A 22,180-nucleotide genomic window follows, 5' to 3' on the forward strand; every position below is an offset into this window, starting at 1 on the left:
GCACGTGAGTCATGTGGGTGGAGCCCTGCACTAATGAATGGGATGGAGCTCCCGAGCACCTTCCACTTCGTGAGGACACAGCAAAAAGGTAGTTACAAACCAGGAGAAGGACCCTCACCAGAAAACATGGCCATGACGGTGCCTTAGTCTTGGACTTCCAGCATCCAGAACTGCGAGAAGTAAATTTCTGCTGTCGGTAAGTTACCTGGTCTGGTGTTTCTGTTGCAGCAGCCTCAGCGGGCTGTGCGGGAACCCTGTCTCTCTGCTCCTGGCTGTATGATTTCCCTGCCTTGGTGCTGACTTTATAAGGCAAATTACATGAGGCAGGTGATGTCCGAAGGAGCCTGGGACACACCTGGGTGGCTAGACTCCAGAATTTTCCATCTCCAGGGATAACTTCAACCTTAGAGAGCCACCTGCCTCCCTCCTTCAACCTAGGGTGCAGGCTTTCCCTTGGGGAGGGCAGGGGGGCCTCCACGGCCCCTGCTCCCTTTCCCAGACTCATCCTTGAAGCTCTCCAAACAGAGAGCTGTGTTCTAGGATCCCATGGAGGGTGGAGCCAGCAGGGGGTGCCGGGAACTCTGCCAGGTTGGCCCCTTGGCCTGAGTGGGTCCTCCCAGACATACAAGAGTGAGTGTGTGTGTGTGTGTGTGTGTGTGTGTGTGAGAGAGAGAGAGGGAGATGGGGGAGAGGCAAGGAGTGTGGAGAGAAAAGGATGCAGGAGCCGGGTGCACTTGGCATGAGGTCCAGGCTGGAGGACAGGGAGAGGCTCAGCCTCTTGCGTACTCACCCACGATGGAGAGGATGACAACCACGAAGTCGAAGATGTTCCAGCTGTTGGTGAAGTAATAGTGGCGAAGGGCAGCCATCTTGAAGATACACTCGCCTGTGAAGATGGCTACAAACAGCAGGTTGATCTTGGCCAAGATGTTAACCTTCTCAGGGCTCTGGTCATCCGTCTCCACCATCATGGTCACCATGTTCAAGCAGATGAGAAACATGATGGTGACGTCAAAGGCCTGCTTGGTCACAATGTCGAATATGAAACCTTGGTACTTGTTCTGAAAGGAGGGGCGAAGGAGGGGGTCAGCAGGGACCTCAGACAGGCCAGCAGGCCCGCTGTTGCTGCCTCTTGGCCCAGGCCCACCCCCCCACTCCACCCTTTGCGGGGTCTAACACCCCCAGACGGTCACAGTGAGAGGAAGAAGTCAGGAGGCTGAACAGCCTGGCCATTTCACTGAAAGCTCCCTGGGCTTCAAGGCCCAGCCCTGGGGCTCCCTCCCCGGAGACTGTCTCTGATGGACCTTCAGGAAGAGCTCACTCCTACCCCGAGTCTCCTGAGCACAGCGTTCATCGGGCTGCTTTGTTCCCGCTGTCTCAAGTGTCAAGGTCAGATTTAATGTTCAGTCCTAGCCACTGTCTCAGCCCTTGGGTTAAATTTTCTCCACTCTTTTAATGGAATTTATTTTATTTACTCTACTGACTATATTTATATGTCTTTAATTGTAAGCTAGTCCAGATCATTTTGGGGAAGAGAGACTATTATAAGTGAAAACACACACACAACTAACCTAGAACAGAGTATGGAGAACAGGAAAGAATTAGATGAAAGAGTGTATGAAAACCTGTGGGTGCTCCTCACTAGCCAGGGATTTAGGGACCATCCCCCAATTAACCTAAGTACTGCCCCCTTCCTGCTCCAACACACACGGACCACACACTTTTTTGGGTGTGCTTGCACGTACATGTGTGTATTGGCTTGATCAGGCCAAGGGAGGCAGCCTAGCAGAGGAGCCAGCACCCCTCTGGGCCCCGCCCACCAGGGGACTTGACTGCTCAGGGGGTTGCAAGGATGCGGTTACGCGAGGGGCTGGGGGCTGCAGAGCTGCCCTGCCCTCCCTGGGGAGAGCCTCCCCCTGGCAGGGGAGGAGGGGACTTCCCCGGCTGCCAGGGCCGTCTCATGCCTTCCCCGCTATCTCCATGAGACTGAGACCCCTGTGCACGGTCAGAGGTCCCTCCTTCCCCGACAGGAGACAGTGGAGAGGCCCTGAGAGCTGGTCCTGTGGAGTGGGGGCTCCCCAGGCTCCCCACCACCAGCAGGTCCTCCCCGCTCCCCCCAGATAGAGCCTGACTCACCAGGGGCCGCGGGATGGGCTTCTGGGGCTTCTTGGAGCCCAGCTTCTTCATGGCATTGTAGTACTTCTTCTGCTCCTCTGTCATGAAGATGTCCTGGCCCCCTAAGTGCAGAGAGGGGCACCAGGCTCATTGTGGGGTTCTTGGAGCCCCGGCATGGGGAACACAGGGATCTTGCCTCCTGGGTGAGGGTGTCAGGGTTGCCCTCCTCCCCACTTCCTCTCCTGGGGAGAAGTCTGACACTGACCTGCAAGTCCAGTCCCCACCCCGGGCCTCTCCCCTGGCCACTCAGCCACCCCTGGAGGTTCTCTGCGCCCATGCTTGGTTTGCCTGCCGCCCAATCACGGCCCCTCCGATGGAACTCCAGGAGGACCTGGCCTCTGTGCACCTCGCTGTCCCTGGTCGAGGACCAGGTGGACAGTCCCAACCCTGCCCCCAGCATCCCTCAGGGCCTCATCTCGCAGGTAGGCTAGGGTCAGCGCGGGGCCCCTGGCTACACGCTTCCAGGCCTAAGTGTGTCACGTCATGGACACACCCCTCTCCCACCCTATCTCAGTGGCAGCAAGCGCCCCGGGGAGCCTGGGCTCTACGTATCTTTTTCTTCTGTTGGTTGAAGTTGTCGATGATGACACCGATGAAAAGGTTCAGGGTGAAGAAAGACCCGAAGATGATGAAGATGACGAAGTAGATGTACATGTAGAGGTTGTATTCCCACTGGGGCTGCTCTTCATACTGCAGGGGGGGAGCGGGCAGGGGGTCAGCCGGGCAGGGTCGGAGCGCGCCGGTGGGTGTGCCGGCTCTGGGAGACAGGGTGTGCCAGGGGCTTGTGTCTGACTGTATGTGACAGTGAGGGGAGCAGGCATGCTGGGCTCGGCTGGCACAGGGTCACTGAATGGCTTCTGCCCCGGGCCACTGGGAGGTTTGAGCATATGGGGGCATCTTTCAGCCGTCAATGAACCATCAGTGTGACTGGCAGGGGCACAAAGGAGAAACTTGACTTGTGTCTCTGTTACTTCCACCTCATCCTCCTGGGGTAAGACTGATTCAACTAGATTACAGTGAATTTAATATGAAAGATGTTTGAGAATTTGGGGACTCCTTGGGCCAGCCCTGGACATTCCAGAGAGGCTCAACTCCAGGTTCACACAAAAGACCTCACCCTTACGGGATGTGGACCCTGATCCCCGGTGGTCAAGCAGCTGGGAGCCTCGGGTGCCTGACTCAGGGAGAGAGGCCAGTGTGGCAACCTACCCCTCTGGAGTCCACCGCCGCGTACATAATGTCCATCCAGCCTTTAAATGTTGCCTGGGAGGAAGAGACAATAAGAAAATCATTTAATTCTGCATCTATTCAGCTACTTGGGGCTCCTGTCTGGACAGACGAGGCCAGGAAACAGCCTCCTACAGGAAGCAAGCAGCCCGCCCCACCCATCAGCAGCGTCCAAAAGTCCGGGTGGTCAGGGAAAGACCTTCTTGTTCCGGGCTGGGGAGGGGGGGAAGCCAGCCAAGCAGCACCCCAAGAAGGCCACACAGTGGGGGAACAAGCTTCTGGATGGTGGCCAAGAGACTGCCCTTCAGATCCACATTGATTTCAGATTCTAAAACCACACAGGGTCCTACTGCGGGTGTCAGGGACAGAGAGGTGGGGCCTGGCTGCCCTGTTCTGGTTTCAGGTGGACCCTGGTGCTGACCTGGTCCCCTCTGTCATGAGCCTTGTGGCTTCTGTTCTACGGCCTTTCAAAGGAAGTCCCTCAAGAATCGCAAGGGGGCCCCTTTGCCAGCTGTGTCTTGGTAAGTGACCGACTAACAAATGGCTTCCCAGAAGACGGAAAAGCACCAGATGCTGTGTTTGCCACTTTCTCCGTGTAAACCCTCCCACCACGGTCAGTCTCAAGTGGTCATCGCGCCGGCACTGCACACACAGTCGGGGAGAGGTGCACAGGAGCATGACGACGTAGTATTTCCGCTGTACGGACTCACCAGATGTGAGTAACCTCAAGAGTATAGATGATAATAAACAGTGATGGTGAGTTTTGATTTTGTTTCAATATCATTCAGTTAATTATAAGCTTATAAAACCTAATTTTTAAGAATGGCTTGCAAAACATCGGAAAATGTAGCAACCAGCTTTTGCAAGCCCACACAAACACAGCCCACAGGGCCGTAAAAAGGGGGCTGAACGGAGCAGGCCTTGGCGCTGGCTGCGTGGACTGCCTCACTCGGGGCCTGAGACAGGCTGCCTAGTGGGTCTCACTTGTGTCCTCGGCCAAATCCGATGCTGTCCTGAGTCTCCTTTCAGGGGACAAGCTGGTCCACACAGACCTTCCATGTCTGAGTTTTTATGAGACAGGCGGGGCAGGTGGGGACACCAAGGTGGCCCCAGAGAAGGCAAGCTGCTTCCGCTCCCTGTGCTGGGTGGCCCTCACCTGGACAGAGGCCTGGGAATGCTCTGCAACCTGTTTGGGGCCACCCAAGGTTATGAGATGCCCGGGGCCAAGTTCTTTCCAGCTACGGTGCTGTTCTGTCTCGAACGACCATCAGTTCTCAGTCTTCAAAAGGGGCCCTTCCTTCCAAATTCTGGTGTTCAGACGGGGAGGCACAGGGAGGGGAGGACTAGCCCTAATCTTGTTATCCACGAGGAGGAAGCTACTCCTGGGATTTAAGAGGTGAGTGGAGGTGCATTAAGTTTTCGGGTGAGAGTCCAAGTTCAGTTTCTCTGCTCTGGGGCCTAGAGACAGGCGTCGGGGCTTCAGGCTGCGGCTTTATGCACTACGGTTCTGTCAGCGTTTCTCTTGTCAAGGTAATTTGTAGGTTAATTTCATGGTGTGCGTTATAATCACTGAAGCCACTGTCCTCACAGATCAATCGCCCTTTGGGATGACTGGCCAGGGCTGTGTCTGTTTAAACAGCACACATTTTGCACCTTGGAGATGGAAGTAAATATATTCTCTTAAACAACACAGGAGGCATCACTACCTTTTATAACAGGGGCGGCCAGAGTCACAATTTTGCTACTATGAACAATTAGTCCCTTGGTGTCTACGGTCGTTCATTTGGAACCTCTGCATCGCTTTGCCAAACTAACAGTGCGAGGAAGGCCACTTGACTGCTGGCTGGGGAGCTGGCTCTGCCGCAGCACTGAAGCCCCCCATCACACACCCTGGAGACCGTAGCATCTGCCCTAGAGTGGAAAATCTGGGGCCCTCCCAAACATCCAAGAAGTCTCTGGAAAATCCTAGGCCTCCTTTGGGCAACGTGACCCTATTGGGAGGATCCAGAGTGACCCCGCTGTCCCCTCCTGCCCACACCACGGTGAAGGAGCCTGCTGCTGGGCAGCCAGTGGGAGGAAGGACGCCCCCCCTCTCCAGGACTTACCACCTGCAGAAGGGCCAGGTACCCGGCTCCCACGTTGTCAAAGTTGACCTTCACCTTGGTCCAGTACAACTCGCCAGTCATGTTGAAGGACTCACAGTCGCTCTTGTTGTTCACGATGGTGTAGTTCAAGGGCAGGTCTCCCTCAGTCTGGTTGATGCACCTCCCAAACTTCCCCGCGAAGAGGTTCACGCCCATGATGCTGAAGATGAGCCAGAAGATGAGGCAGACGAGGAGGACGTTCATGATGGATGGGATGGCGCCCACCAGTGCATTGACCACAACCTCAAGTGGGCAGAGAAGAGGCTCAGTTCCTGGGGGTGCCCAGAGCACACGCACTTTTCAAGAACCACCCCCCACTCCACCTACTGAACCCCTTGGCTGTGGGTCCCTGTGAAGGGGGGGAAATGACACTTCCTGTCCCCAAGGAAGGGCAACCCATGGCCAGAAGGTCTGGTGGGCAGGGAGGGGAGTGAGGAAACACACACGCCTTTAGCTTTGCCCCCTGAAGTCTGACATAGCTCAGAACATCTGCCTTTCCCTTCTTGGCTCTGCCCAGAGTCCATGACCTTCAAACTTAATTTTCAATCAGGTCTCTGCCAGTTGAGGACACCAGAAGTCTGCTGGGAGAGGGCCTCTGGAGACACATTCTCTGAGCTAAGTTTCTGGTTTATTTTGGGGTTGCAGCTACTGGGATGGATGGATGTTCTCCGGTAAAGTGTGCCCAGGGGCCCTCCGAGCGGTCCACACGGAGGGTCCTCCGACAGCTCTCCCGCAGCGGGAGCAGGGCTGGCAGGGCGGGTGGTGTGGGGGCTCCCGTGCCTCTGCCCTCCCTGGGGAGCGGCTCTCTGACCCCGTGAGCCACGGCCCCACGCTCTTCATCTAAACTCACAGCACCCAGAAGAGGCATCCTTGGCAAAAAGAAACGGGATTCCACTCAGTGAGGGACCTAGTCCCCAGGTGTCCGTGAGCCAGGAGCATGTTTGCCACACAGACTGAAGTGCACCGGTGTGGGGCTGTGTGGTGGGTTTGGTGCCAGAATGGGTAATGCTGACACATGCAAACGAGAGGGGGTCCCTGGCGCCCCAGCAAGCATGATGAACCCAGGAACAGGGTGGGAGGCCAACTCTCAAGTCTGCCCTTGGCTGGCTCTATGGCCAGTGGCCACCACAGAGGCATTTCTGGCAGCTAGAGTCTCCCCTGTGTCCCAGAACCAAATGTACATGCTCCCAAAGAGACATTTAACTTAGGTCAAATTATTCACTTGTGAACGGCTTTCCACCTGAAATAAGCAGTTTGTTTCTCCATGGATCAGGAGTGTGGGCAAAGTTCTAAACCATCAACCCAATGGGGGCTGCGTGATGGTGCCTGCCGAGTCGGTGAGACACACTCAGATGTGTCTGCTGAAGTCACAACACAACTGTGCATGTTTTGTAAAAACAACAACAACCACCAAAATACACATGCAAACGTACAAATAGGTTTGTTTTGCTATATATGATGGGTAATTTTTTTTTCTTGGTGGGCTTTTAAATTTGCCTCGTATGTGCACATTCTTTGGTAAAATTTGATGACTTGAAAAAACGCATAGGGCTCTGCACTTAGAAAACAGTACTGGGGGAGGGTGTAGCTCAGTGGGAGAGCGCATGCTTAGCATGCATGAGGTCTTGGGTTCAATCCCCAGTACCCCTATTAAAAAAAAAAAAAAGAAAGAAAATAGTGCCAAAGCATTTACTAAGCAAATGCAAACTGCTATCCAATGGTGAGACTACAGCTGGCTCCTTCCTTCATCCTTATTCACAGTCCCACTGTCCATCAGAGAGAGGGAAGCAGCCTGGGTCGGCCAGGAGGCAGGGGACACCGACAGGCACAGGGAACCCGGGCCCATGGGACTGGGCCCACCCAGATGGGAGGCCCTGCAGGAGAGCAGAAGCCCAGGGGCCCCGGGCGGTGGGGCTGGGCTGCAGCTGGGACGCCTGTGCCCCAGGCCTCACTTCCTCTCCTTTGTCCAGTGTTCTCTGGCCCTCATGGAGCCCACGGGGTCAGGGGTGGCAGGCCTGGGGGGAGGTTCTCACAGCTCTCCTCCTCCAAGTCCAGCCTGCGCCCTGGAGATCCCGCACGGGCTCCTGCCAGGTCAGGGCCAACTGGTCAGCAAATGAGCCTGAGGTCCCCTCTGTGGAGCCGCCTCCCAGTGCCCCTGTGGGAAGGCAGCCCCCCTCTTACCCGCATGCCCTCAAAGCGCGACAGGGCTCTCAGCGGCCGGAGTGCGCGCAATGTCCGCAGCGACTTGATGGGGCCCATCTCAGCAAAGCCCAGGGCGTTGGCCACCAGGCTGATTAGCGAGACCTGTGGGAGGCAGGGTTGGGGTGGGGCCACGGGGACCGCTGGAGACAGGCGGCAGGGCTCCTGGCCCACCGAAAACTGGGCACGGGAAGGCCTGCTGGCTCTCACACCCAGCCTGTCTATGATTCCCGGCTGGGTCGTCTTCACGGGCTGCCGTGCACTGGGCCAGCCTTCCCGGGGCCCAAGAGGCTGAGGGTGAGCCCAACGGTGTCCTAGCTTTCAGACCTTCACTGAGGGCCTGCTGTGAGCACGGCACACACAGGTCTGTAATAGCCCCACTCACCCCAGGACTTGGAATGCGTTCTCCCCATTCTACAGATGAAAAAACTGAGTCCCAAAGCCACCCGCCAGTGTAGAGAAGCAGGGACCCAAAGCCTGGGCTTGCAGTCGCCACGTGCTTTCCTTCAAGTCAGATTCTTGGGCCTGCCCCTTCCCTCCCCCATAGTAGCCTCTCTGGGGAAGAAGGACCATCTTGAGCCGCATATAAGCAGATCGACAGTCCTGGGGCATTTCCCCAGAGCCGGACCACACAACATTCTGACAGCTTCAAAGGGAGGCTCAGAAGGAGCCTCTGAGGACTGCTCTGCTCTCTGCTCCCTCTGCCCCACTTCCACTGGGTGTCTCCACCCCACAGATTTTGTCCTTCTGAAGCTCCACGGGCACCCAATCCCTCCTGCGTCACTGCTGGCTGGTGATCACAGGTTGGAAATGGCCCCCTGCCTGACCTCGCGAGCCATCACCACTCCCACCCCCCGGCTCTGAGGGCAGCCTAGGGGGGACAAGGGGCTGTGGGCACGGCCTGACCCCCACAGCCTCCTCCCAGGAGGGACTCCTGTGCTGCCCCAACTCGCCCCCCGAGGATGCTGGTCCCCATTCTGGGGAGGATGAGGGGCATCTCTCAGGGACCTCTTGCTGGGGACAGGGCCCCAGGGACCAGATCCAACTAGTCTGCCTGCCTAGCTCCCAGCAGGCCATCCTTGTCGTCTGTCCTTCCAAAGCTTTTCCCCCCTGCTCCACCCACATCCCCCACCTCAATGATGGCAACTCCATCCTTCAGCTGCTCAAGCCACAAGGCCTGGCGTCATCCCTGCCTCCTGCCTGTCTCTCACACCCTCCATCCAACCCGTCAGGATTTCCTGTTGGCTCTGCCTTCACAATACGTCAGAAGTCCAAATATTTCTCACCACTTCCACTGCCACCATCCTGGCCAGGCCACTGTCATCTCTCCCCTGGATTACTGCCATGGCCTCCCAACCTTCTCCCTGCTTCCCCTCCCATGCCCCACCGCCTCCGCGAAGGGGTGATCCTTTTAGAACATGAGTCAGATCATGTCACTCTTCTGCTCAAAGCCCTTTAACACCTCCCCATTTCATTCTAAATAAAAGTCATACTTTTCAAAGGCTGCACCTCTTCTGCTCCAAGCAGTCTGGCCTCATCTGCTACACTTTCCTCCTGTCCATCTCTGCTCCAGCCACTCTGGCCTCCCTGTAGTTGCTCAAGTATGTCAGGCATGCTCCCACCACAGGACCTTTGCACTGCCACTCCAACCTCTGCTTAGAATGTTCTGCAGACATTTGCCAGGCTAACCCCAATCTCCTTCAAATGTCACCACAGTGGGCCCACCCTGGCCAGCCTGTTTACAGTTATCTGCACTGTCCCTTCTCCCTGAGTCCTGGCCCTCTATCCCCTTCCTCCTCTACTCCCTTTTCTCCGTGTCCTTCCAACTGGGGGTTCTGATGGTAGGGCCCAGGTTGCCCCTCTGTGACCCCAGACTCGGGTCTCCTGCCCCTCTGCCCACCCCAAGGCCCAGCTGAGGGACCCCACTTCAGCCTGGTGACTTCCGCCAGCCCCACCTTCGGTCCCTCAGCCTCAGCTCCTTCTCGCATCAGCCACGGGTCCCCCTTCTCCCCTCCCCTCAGGGACCACACTCACATCCACGATGAGGAAGTCGAGCCAGCACCAGGCGTTGGTGAAGTACTTCTTGAAGCCGTAGGCCACCCACTTGAGCAGCATCTCCAGCACGAAGACGTAGGTGAACATCTTGTCGGCGTACTCCAGCAGGACCTTGATGGTCTTCCGCTCCTCCAAGTAGATGTCCTCAAAGGCCTGCAGACCAATCCGGACAAGGTGGCCATGACGTCCGACCACCGCCAGCCCCACCCTGCCGAGCCCCCAGCTCTGACACCAACTGCTGCCCAGGGGCTGGGGCCGGATCTGGGAGACGCGGAGCAGAGGGGGTTCCTCAGCGTGCTCTCCAAGCAGGGCGTGCACCACTGCTCGGTCAGGAAGCAACCCAAAGTGGTGTGTGCACAACAGGGCAGAATGTGTAGCCTGATGCTTCCTCCTTCACTTTAAAGATCGAGTCTCAGTTCGGGCGAGGGCATCTTTAAGACCTTTCTAAAACGTGCTCATCTCCCATTTTAACGAGAGGGTGTGCGGGCTCAGCGCACAGTCTGCTGCTGGAAACAGCATAAACCTTTTTTTTTTTTCCCACTCCACTGTGTTTTTACTCTACTTTAGGCAATTACCTACTTTTCATAGGAAACAATATTGGTTTCCAATGACAACAATCATTCAAAGTTGCCCTTTACAATAAATTTATTTAAACAAACAAAAAAACAGTGGGTGTTGATCTAAGGGAAAATTTTAAAGAAATGATAGTAAAGGCAGTTTGTAGATAGGAAGTTTAGGAAACACAGGACTAGATGAAGTCAAACCTCCTGCAATCCTCAGAACCTGGGAGTCAAAATTTCTAAAATGCTAGAAGTTCTAAGTCTTTCCCTACCTCCTCACTCCTGCCTCGACCCAAATCCCTGAGCCAACAGAGACCTGATGGCCCCCAGTCCCCCCTCCAACTCCAGTCTTCTCATCTGTACCTGCTCCCCCTGTTCAGTGCGCTCTGGGGCTCCCAGTCTAGGCAACTGAGCGCGTCACTGAGGGCCCCGGGGAGCTGCCTCCACCAGCTGCTCTGGGCCTCCCTGTCCAACCGCAGGGCCTCTGTGAGCTACAGTGATCCAGGGGGCCGGTGCTGTCAGCAGTGTCCTAGTATACACCACTGGGGCATCACATGGCTCATCTGGCCAGTGTAGATGGGACAACAGGATAATTCAGGTCCCAAAATTGACTGGAAATTGTTCAAGATAAAAAGTGGGCGAGTCTTTTTCTGATTATAAAAATATATGCTTCTTATAAAAAATGAAATGCAGAAATTATAAGAATAAAAGGCATCTCCAGTTTCATGATATTAAAGTAACCACTGCTAACATTCAGATGAACATTCTTTTCGACTCTATTTGTGTGTATTTGAGCACACAATTTTATAAGGTAAACTATTTTGTTTTGAAATTTCCTTTTCCATGAAACAATCTTTTGTGAACATTTATCTACCCGATATGAGAATATGTACAATATGTATCTATCATTCTTTTTGAAGGCTGCATAATTAATATTTCATTATTTGCATGTGCTATTATTTAGCCATTGTTTCCAATTTATCCCTAGTAGAAACAACAGTGCAATGAGCAACTCATCTGATTATCTGAGGAGGATAATGTCCTAGAGTTGAGGTGCCAGGTCAAAGCTGTACTTTCAGTACAGATTAGGAACAGGACCTCCAGAAGGGACACCGATTGACACTCCCTTCACAGTGCATGAAGGCAGCTCTCTCCCCACCACCCACACTGGTGCTGCATCTCCTTTGTCACGTTTCCCAGCCTAATGAATACAAGTTGTCACTGTTACATTTTAATTTGTTTTATTTCTAGTGATCCTGACACCATTTCCTTGGATATTTGCAGTGCTCTTTATAAATTTCCTGTTCATCTCCTTTGCCTAGTTTTTCTCCTGAGTGTTGGGTTTACCTGGGGACACTAACTCTTTATTTTAGACGCTTTATCCTAGTTTTGTGCCTTTAAATCTTGTTTACGTTTGTTTACCATATTGAAGTTCTGTACTTCATTTTCATTTATTGTTACATCGTTTAATAGAATTATAGCATTTATTATGATTTTCATTTAGTAAAACCTTTGGTGTCATGTTAAGAAAGCCCTTGCCTGTTCTAGGGCCAAAGGAAAAAAATGACCTTTCTTTTCTTCTTCCTTTTTTTTTTTTTGGCTTTCTAGTTTCATAATTTTATGCTATAATTTTTAAAATCTAATATATTTTGGTAAAGAGCAAATACCCATTTTAATATTTTTTTGCAGAGTGGCTTGTCAACTGTCCTAACACTTTATTAAAGAATCCACTTTAAGTCCACAGATTAGAAGCTGACTTTATCATCCACTACATTTCTCTGTTTGCTGAAATCTATTTCTGATCTCTGTGTGGTTCTGCTGCTCTTTCTGTCTGTTCCTGAATTAGTGTCATGTGAATCTTCCTGACCATTTTTCATAATTTTTAAGATAAACTTAAGCAATGTTTTGTCAAATTCACTTAAAAACGTTAGAAATGTATTGTTATGAACTGTTTTAGGAATTAGTACAGTCTTTCTACCCAAGACCAGAGTATATTTATAGTATGTTTATCTGTCTGTTTGTCTTCTTTTACAATCCTTAGGAAAGTTTAATAGTTTTCTTCATGTACGTCACATACACCTCAGGTTATATTTATTTTCGATTCTTTTATGCTTAAAAGGCCTGGCATATAGGACTATTTGAGAAATGTTACTTGTGACTAAACAGTTCTGTCAGTATAAAACAACAGCAGCAATAAATATTTGTGTATTTATTTTATATCTGGTCATATTTTTAAAAATAGGTTTTAAACCAGTTTTAATCTGTTAAAATTTTTTCTAGGCAATCATCTATGCATAATGATATATTTCTATTATTTTAAACTCATTTTATACTGGATAATATTAACTACATTTCTTCTATTTTCCAATTTTTATACTGATTAGTTCTGACTAGTATTTCAAGATTATGATTGAATAATGAAAAACAGCTAAAATGTAGTTAAATCATCATTTTCTTATTCTTGACTTTAGTAGAAGTGTTTCAAGTGCTTTACTACAAATAATAATGACACAACTTAATTTGAGGGGGAGGGGGTAGAGCTCAGTGGTAGATAGAGCACATGCTTAGCGTGCACGAGGTCCTGGGTTCAATCCCCAGGCCCTCCATAAAAAAAGAAGTTAATTTGACAGTAAGCTTTTCACTAAGTTAAGGAAATAATTGTATTTCTATTCTCACCAAAGTTTTAAAAATTAGGCATTCATTGAGATGATTATATGGTTTTACATCTTTGCCTGACTCATATAAATACATATATGGCACCATTCTAACCATTCAGTTAGAATATACCTAACTATGACTCATTTAATCTTTTAAATATACTACCGGATCCTACTTGCATGTATTTTAAGATTTTTGCATCACTATTCGTAAGTATGGAGTATGAAAACTGGTCTCTGGTTTTCCATTTGGTGTACTTCAAATTTTAAAAATCAGCACTATTTAACTTTCATAAAAATAATTTGCAGATTTTCCATTTTTTTATACATTAGAAGATTTTACAATAGCATTGGAATTATTTTCTTCCTTGAGAATATGAACGAATCCACTCTTGGAGAGGTAAGAGATTAGATTAGCTAGTGGTTTATTTGATCATTTAAATTTTCAAGGAATCAGCTTTGGAATTGTTTCCGTTTTACTGTTTATTTTCTAATTCATTCATCTATAGTTTTATATTAGTAATTACTTCCTTAGCTTTAAGGATTTGTTGTATTTCTAATTACTTGAGTTAAATAATTAATTTACATTCTTAACACTTAATAATAAAAATATTTAAGCCTATATATTTTACCCTTATTACAGTCTTGGCTGTACCCCACATGTAGTATTAACAATATTGTTACTTTCTAGTTTCTACTCCTGCAAAGTATTTTTCTCTATTTTTTCCTTTCTTATTTTTCTAGATTTCAGGTGGGCAAAACTGGTTGAGTCGTCATCTTTGATTTATGATGCACTGTCATCTTTGGTCCACAAATAGTGTCTTTATCTTATTTATTTGTTTACTTATTAATATAATGAACACCCATGAACCTACCACTTAACTATTTTCTGTTTGATCCAAGGTTTGTTTAAGAATGACTTCAGCCCAGAAATGAACCCACAAACTTTTTGATCAATTACTCTTTGACAAAGGAGGCAAGAATATACAATGGAATAAAGACAGTCTCTTCAGCAAATGGTGTTGGGAAAACTGGACAGCAGCATGTAAATCAGTGAAGCTAGAACAGTCCCCCATACCATACACAAAAACAAACTCAGAATGGATCAAAGACTTAAACATAAGACAGGACACAATAAACCTCTTAGAAGAAAACATAGGGAAAACATTATCTCACATACATCTCAAAAATGTTCTCCTAGGGCAATGTACCCAAGAAATAGAAATAAAAGCAAGAATAAACAAATGGAACCTAGTGAAACTTACAAGCTTTTGCACAGCAAAGGAAACCATAAGCAAAACAAAACAACAACCTACAGAATGGGAGAAAATATTTGCAAAAGATGAAATTGACAAAAGCTTGATCTCCAGAATATATAAGCAGCTCACATGACTTAATAAGAAAAAAACAAACAACCCAATCCAAAAATGGGCAGAAGACCTAAACAAGCAATTCTCCAAGGAAGAAATACGAATGATCAATAGGCACATGAAAAAATGCTCAACATCACTAATTATCAGAGAAATGCAAATGAAAACTACAATGAGGTATCATCTCACACCAATCAGAATGGCCACCATTCCAAAGTCCATAAATGACAAACGCTGGAGAGGCTGTGGAGAAAAGGGAACCCTCCTACACTGCTGGTGGGAATGCAGTTTGTTGCAGCCACTATGGAAAACAGTGTGGAGATTCCTCAAAAGACTAGGAATAGACTTACCATATGACCCAGTAACTCCACTCCTGGGCACATATCCAGAAGGAACCCTAATTCAAAAAGACACCTGCACCCCAATGTTCATAGCAGCACTATTTACAATATAACTAAGTCATGGAAACAGACTAAATGTCTATCAGCCATAAAAATGACAACATAATGCCATTTGTAGCAACATGGATGCCCCTGGAGAATGTCATTCTAAGTGAAGTAAGCCAGAAAGAGAAAGAAAAATACCATATGATATCACTCATATGTGGACTCTAAAAAAAAGAAGACAAATGAACTTAAATATAAAACAGAAACAGACTCATAGACATAGAATACAAATTTATGGTTGCCAGGGGGGAGGGGGGTGGGAAGCAACAGAGTAGGAGATTGAAATTTGTAGATACTGACAGGTATATATAGAACAGTTAAACAAGCTTATACTGTATAGCACAGGGAAATATATACAAGACTGTGTGGTAGCTCACGGTGAAAAAGAATGTGAAAATGAATATATGTATATTCATGTATGACTGAAAAATTGTGCTCTACCCCGGAAATTGATAATGTAAACTGACCATAACTCAATTAAAAAAAAATGACTTACATTTCTAAGGGTTTGCTTTTAATCTTTCTCGTTTTGCTCCACCTAGCAGTTTCCTTATCTGTAAAATAGGCTTAATAATAGTACGTATTTCACAGGGTTATTACAAAAATTGAATGAATTAATATTTGTAAAATGTTTACAACAGGGCCTGGCACATAGTGAGTACTATTTAAGTGTTAGCTATTATTTTTATTATTATTAGGTTAGATCAGCTTTATTAACTATAAATATATTTTTAGATTTGTCTTCTTTCTACTTGATCTGTCAAGAACTAACAGAAATGTGGTAAAATCTCACTGTACTATTACACTGTTACCACTTTTTTCTATTTTTGTTTTATGTAAGTGCTATGAAATCCCAAGCAAATATATTCATAATAGTTGTATTTTTATTATAGGTTGGACCCTCTTTGTTTTCCCTCCAGGCTTTTACCTTGTTTAACATTAACAAACAAAAACACTCCGATTTTTGTCATTGTTTGCATCTGCCTGCTGTATCTTATTATTTCACTTTTAATATTTCTGAGTCACAGTGTTTCAGGCTTGTCATTTGAGAGCGTATAGCTAAAGAGTTTTTTCCCCAGCCCATTTATAGTCCTTTTCTTTTAAAAGATGAATTTTATCCAGTTACATTTATTATTTAAACACGTTTGATCTTGCCTTTGCCATATTACTTTCTGTTTCCTGATTCAGTGCTTCCTTGTTCCTACCTTTGTTCCTATCTTTTGCTGTAAAAATCTCTGTTCTTAAAAAATTTCCCCTTTAGCAATTTGGAAGTGATATAGTCTGCTTTCAGTTAAACAAGTTTATAACTTTAAATAGCATACTGAGATTTCTTTTTCTCAATATATCATTAATGTGGGTTTTTTTTTTTTTTAACAGTGCTTGGCTGTCTACCCTGATTACAGTCACCACTCACTTGCCAAAACTCCTCCTCACTTATGCTAGGCTGAGCTTTTCCTCCACAGCCTAGACTAAATGGCTCTGGCTGCCCTTGTTTGTGGCTGTTTAAAAACAAAACTCGTTAACATATTGTCAAATCCTCCTTCTCTGAAACCTACAGAGATTTGGCTCTAGCTGCCAACGGTAAAACAGCATGTAGCCTGCAAGCCATGGCTCTAGGCCCATTCTGGGACGGGGCAGGGCAGCACAGGGTGGGGTGGGAGGCCCAGAGATTTAGCAGTGACAGTGCAGGGCCTCCCCATGGCCTCCCCCACAGGAGGCAGCACGGGCTGCAGGCACACAGCCTGGGATCCGAGTGGCCCTCTCCCTCTCCCGAGCCCAAAGCATTCCTCATTAGGTGGTCACGCACGAACGCCTCAGCTCCCCAACAAAATCAGATCCTTGCTTCATCTGGGCCAGTTAAATGTCTGTTTCTTCTACCTTCTTGATCACCCCTCTCCCTGTTCACCAGCACTTTCCACAACCCTCTCCAGGGCTGTTCCACCTCCTCCCAGAAGGGGTTCTGAGAGGTCAGAGCAGAGTGCTTGGGAGCGAGATGGGGCAGGTTCTCCTCCACCTGGGCTTAGATTCCCCAGGTGCACCCCAAACCTCCCTGCTCTCCAGCGTCCATCTCCATCTTTATCTGCTTCTACCAGGGAAGCTTCCTGACTGTCCCAGTCCCCCTTGGCCTCCCATCACCCTGCGTCATCCACTCCATTCTTGCTCAGCTCTCTTGAGCTGAATCTGGTTTCCTCGACTAGACAGGGAGAGAGCCTCTGAAGCCAGAGCCGGTGTCTCCTCCTCCTATTGCTTCTCCGTGGCTCACAGGACTAGTAGATACAAGGAAGGCTTAGAAAAGATCGACTGAACAAATGGAAAGTCAAGACAAAAAACTCTGGAATCTGACTGTCGGGGTTCAAAGGGCACATCTGCTGCTTGTGAGTGGTGGAGCTTTGGGCAAGTTACTTAATGTTTTTACAAAGGGCTGTTGTGGGGATTAAATGTGATAATGTGTGAACTACATCGCTTGGCACCTTGCCCCAGAAGACACAGAATGAGTGGAGCTCCCAGTGTAATATCAACCAGCATTGTTAACTGCACTGAACCAGTCTGACGGAGCACCTGATGCTGTGTGCGGGTGGGTGTGTCACCAGAGCTTGGGTGTGGATGGCTGGCGACCTGTGACCTGTGGCAGCTGTGATCTGGGCAAATCAGTTCCCTTTGTGGAACAAGGGGGCCTGGACAAATGCCCTCTGTGAGCCCTTCCTGCTCTGACCTCCCTGTGTGCTGTGGGTGTTGAGAGTTTGTGAGTTGATCCCTGATCTGGGGCCCTAGGGGAATGCATTTTCAGCAGAGGTCCTGCTCCAGTTTCTGACTTGGCTTTCCAGCTGGAGACCTCCTTTCTCCGCCCTCCCCTGCTCCTCCAACCCTCCCTGCCCAACCCTGTATCCCCAGGAGGGTACCAGTGCTCCACTGCTGAGCAGGATCATGAAGATGATGAACGTCTCGAACCAGCTGTGCTCCACGATGCGGTAACAGGTCTTGCGCAGCCTCCACCAGACCTTCCCTGGGGACTGTGTGGTGTCCACAGCACAGCAGGGACAGCGCCGGACACAGCCTGGGAGAGGGAGAGGGAGAGGGGTCAGGCCCAGCCCACAGCCTGCGAATGCTCACATCTGATGGCAAAAAGCTAGCTGGCTGAAGGAATGACTGAAAGAGGTTATAAGGATGGGTAATGAACTTGGTGATGTGGTGGGTGGGGCTGTGATGGCGGGCAGGGAGAAGGTGACTGCAGGTGTCGTCCTCAGGGGCCACACTCAGCAGGCATGCCGTGGAGAGGCCTGATGAGCCAGGCAACCAGTAGGTAGACAAAGGGCCTGGCAGGTCCGGGCAGGGGCAGAGCTGGGTTTGGGGTGGGCTCCACCTTGCCCTCTGCTCATCTGAGAAACTCTCCTCCTGGGAGGATGTTCCAGATCCCCCTAGGGTGCTCTGTCCCTGGGCCTTGTCCATGTTTGCAGTTTCTGAGCCTTGGGAAGGGCAGATCCCTCACTGACAGACCCACGTGACGTGTTACGTGAAGGGCAAACTCATTTTATCGCCAGCAACCCTCCAAATATACCACTGATCCATAAAAGCTCCAGACGCCAATCACCAATGTGCTACATGCCACACCCACCGTGAGGATCTACAGAGGGCCTACTATGTGCCAGGCACTGTGCCAGGGACTGAGAGGACAGAGAGAATCGGACCCAGTCCCTGCTGCTGTGGGGGCAGGCAGTCATACTACCGCCCCCAAAACTCTGCCACCAGCCCTCGGTGCAGCCAACCCACGGCTGCCCAGCCCAGCACGTCGTGGACAGGCTCGCCATGACCCACGTCACTGGCAGACGGAAGGGCCCCAGGGTCACGAGGAATGGGGACGGGACGGCTGGCACTGGGCTCAGAGTGGGGCCTGACAAGGCCTGTGCTCCGGAGCTGTGGGTCCTCCTGCCCCTCCCAGAGGGGCTAAGGCTGGGACAGAAGGCCACCCAGGGCAGTACCTTCGGTGAAGCAGTCCTCTGGATCCTCGACGTCCTCGCCGAGGTCGGGGATCTGCTCCAGGAGGTCAGCAGTGTTGGTCATGTCGGCTGTGCTCCCCTCGGAGTGACTGTCCTCGGGCGTCTGTGGGCAGGACTGCGGGCATGAGCGCGGGCCGTGCAGCATCCTCTAGCCTCGGGCCCAGAGTCTAGAGGAGCCTGGGGCTCCCTGAGGGGAGGTGTCCATTGTACACCTGGGGAATCTAAGCCCAGGTGGAGGAGAACCTGCCATGAAGGTCACCTAGGGCCAGTCAGGGATGAGCTGAGGCCAGAACTCAAGGCTCCTGGGTCTGTGATTCTGATCTGTTGGAGTCTAGGGCAGGGCTGCAGGGTTGGGAAGGGGTTCTGGGAAAACTCTGGGGATAAGGCAGGCATCCACGTGGAAATAAAGCAGACATGGGGCACAACATGGACGCACACTGGGACATGGACACACAGTGGCAGTTGGGCACATGCAGAGGGAACAGGCGTGCCACACCCGAACAGTCAGAAGCAGGGTCACAGGCACACAGGCACAAGGTCAGACACACAGAGGACAGGCCAGCAACCCAGCCCACATTTCTCGCCTGATTCATCTGGGTGCTGATGTGATGCACAGAGCCTAGAACAAGAGTGAGAAGGTGCTGGGACCTTCCCAGCCTTGCCAGGCAGGGTTCTGCCGCTCTGATCTTGCATAACCTGATTATAGAGTATGTGTGGGTGTCCTTATGAGTGTCCGCGTGTGTCACAGGTGGGCGCCAGCATACAGGGTGCGGTAGTTCAGCCTGGTCCCCCTCTTTGGGCCAGCACACCCATCTCTAGCTGCCATGAACACTGTTTAACACTGAACCCCTTCTCCAGAAAACTGTCTTTAGTCAGGGACCCGACATCCCTGGAAATGGCTTGGGGGTTACAACCCAAGCCTGGGGTAGCTGACACCCAGTGACCGAATGATCCGGAGGAGAGCAAGCTGAGGCTAGGAGCCAGCCAGACGCCGCCTGGAGCTGCTGCTTTTGCCTCATCCTACTTCTCTGGCTTCCTTACAGGTCTCTCCTGAGAGCTCTCCCTCAGTGAATCACGCGCACAGGAAGCCAGGCTGAGGCTCTGCTTTTAGGGACCCACCTAATGACACATGTGGCACGGGAGGGTGCTGTGAAGGAAGGGCAGCCTCCCTCTGCTTCGGATTCCGTATACATCCCCCAGCTGTTGGCCACCTCATGCTGCTCAGGCTCCAGCTCCACTCTGGGGCACGCTGGCCTCCTTCCCTTTCCTTCGATGACTCGCGGTGGTCTCAAAGTCCTCTTTAACCTTGAGGTTTGTGATGAGGAAGGACTGGATTCCCGGGAGATGGTAGATGCTCCTGGGTACAAGGTGGCCCTGGGGGGTCTCCGTGGTCCCCATGGCTTTGAGGGTCACGCCCTTCTCCCAGATTTGCTGTGAGGCACAGCCAGAGGGCTTCACATGGGCTTTCTTTTCTGACACAGGTGCTGCCTTAGGTGCGCAGGGCTGTCATGCGGGACAAGTTCTCAGGATCCCGCTGCAGGTGAGATGAGGGGGGTCCTTCTCCCAGACTGTCTCACTCTCCCTTTTACGGGTCCCACGGTGAACTGACCGCAAGAGGTGAAGAAGTTACAAAACTCATTCAAAGGTCAGCATTCTAGACCAGGAGCCCCTTCTGTTCGTGATGCTCTGCCCCTCTTGGGTATTCCTCTTCCCACGTGCCTTCGTGTGTCAGACCCTCCAGGGGAGACGCATGGCCTGCATAGTCCGGACAATGTCTCCATCACGACCTTGTGCGCCCAAACTGGCCATGCTCACAAAGCCTCCCGGGGGTCCACCCCATGAAAGGAACAAGGCGGAGGAGAAATGTTCTGCTGGAGCTGTCACAGCTGCAGGACCAAGGGCTGAGGTCCGGCTGCAGAACGAGAGCCCCCGGCGCTGTCTCTGAACACGTGGCCTCCATCTTCCCAGTGAGGTGGGATGTGGGGCGGGGGGCAGTCAGCAGTGCCACTGCCCGGTTAGCTCAGGGGATGCAAACTCAAAGGGGGCCAGGCTGGAGATGGCATGAAGTCAGGCAGGTGGGGTCTGGCAAACTGGAGCGCTCTGGCCGGTGTCGAGAAGGCAGTTACCATTTGTCTCCAGCAGGGTGGCTCTTCTAATTTTTTTTCAAGAGAAGCCAGAAATGCAGATTTTTTTTTTTTAAAAAAAAACCACACAAAAGCTCTAGGTTTTAAATGTTGGTGGTGAATTCAAATTAAAACACTTTTATGTCCAGAACAAACCCTTGCAAGCAGGCCTCACACTTGTGGCCTGTTTTTGTCCAGGTGAGAAGCAGCTGGTGGCTCATGTGCCAAGAACTTGTTCTCAGAGCTCCCCAGTGTCCCCTGGGATGAGGTCGTTCACAGGACAAACACTTGCCAACAGGACCAAAGCACAGGAACCATGTGAGGAGGGGGTGAGCACAGGGAGACCTGGGGTTAGTCCTGCATCTCGGTCCTGGGCGGGCTGCTTCCAGAATTTCCCCATGGCCCTGGGCCCCCCGCCATCCCTCCACTGTCAGGACAGGGCTGCCCGTGCTCCCCTCTGCACATGGGTCTCCCACGCTGCCTGCGACAGCGGCTGTGGTTCCCATCAGCAAACTCAGGCCTGGCTCCAGCCCCAGCGGCAGTGCCCCACCGGCTTCAAGGACAAAGGTGCGCGTTACCTCACTGCACCCTGGGGCCCGGGCCCCTGCTCTCCGCTGCTGCCGCAGGTCTGCCGGAGCCGCACTGGCCTCGGCCCTGGAGGAGGTGGTCTCTGACACCTGGCTCCAGGCCCTGGGCTGTGGGAGGGCCTCAGGGCCGTAGGACACAGGCTGGGATTCCTGCTGAAGAGACCCCCCAGCCCATGAGCTGCCAGGCCAGAGTGTTTCCAGGACCCTGGCTCTGCTTCAAACCCTGCCCATGCAGTGGGGGTACTGCCTTCTGCCCTCTTCATGGGGCCTCATCTCACTGAAGACCCCTCCCTCAGGGATCCTGAATGAGTGACTGGCAGGCTCCTGATAGGTCCAGGCAAAAGGTAAAGTCCTGGCCTGCCCAGCACACATCACCCGCTCCTCGCGCTCCCTGAAGGGTGCAGCTCCTAGATGCTGGCATCTCCACTTCAGAAGGACATGCTGACATCCCCTGTGAGTTCCCATGGCACCCCAGCTTGCTTGCTTGTGCCTGCGTGCACATACACACACACACACACTCAGGCCCCAGGGAGCTAGAGCCAACAGGCTCGAGAGAAGGAGAGGAGGAGGAAAAGGAGGGGCAGCCGGAATTCCACTCCTGTGCCACGAGCACCCCGGAGCTGATTGGAAGCCGTGGTCCTG

At 51.0% G+C, this 22,180-nt stretch overlaps 1 protein-coding gene across 2 annotated transcripts in view; it reads right to left on the bottom strand.

Moving 5' to 3' along the window:
• The window catches only part of SCN5A (sodium voltage-gated channel alpha subunit 5), a 105,535-nt gene that overhangs the window by 3,786 nt on the left and 79,569 nt on the right, over positions 1-22,180 (bottom strand). The window contains exons 19-28 of one of the 2 annotated variants that reach the window (XM_072941010.1): positions 21,530-21,691; positions 18,811-18,931; positions 17,734-17,888; positions 9,780-9,953; positions 7,728-7,850; positions 5,508-5,789; positions 3,385-3,438; positions 2,728-2,865; positions 2,137-2,241; positions 791-1,061 (exon numbers count right to left, since the gene is read on the bottom strand). In XM_072941010.1, the coding sequence (XP_072797111.1) occupies positions 791-1,061; positions 2,137-2,241; positions 2,728-2,865; positions 3,385-3,438; positions 5,508-5,789; positions 7,728-7,850; positions 9,780-9,953; positions 17,734-17,888; positions 18,811-18,931; positions 21,530-21,691 (1,585 nt within the window). The remainder of the gene's footprint in view (positions 1-790; positions 1,062-2,136; positions 2,242-2,727; positions 2,866-3,384; positions 3,439-5,507; positions 5,790-7,727; positions 7,851-9,779; positions 9,954-17,733; positions 17,889-18,810; positions 18,932-21,529; positions 21,692-22,180) is intronic. The other variant, XM_072941007.1, reaches the window with a different exon arrangement.

The sequence above is a fragment of the Vicugna pacos genome, chromosome 17, assembly GCF_048564905.1.
Source record: "Vicugna pacos chromosome 17, VicPac4, whole genome shotgun sequence".
In the NCBI taxonomy this organism is placed as follows: Eukaryota; Metazoa; Chordata; class Mammalia; order Artiodactyla; family Camelidae; genus Vicugna; species Vicugna pacos.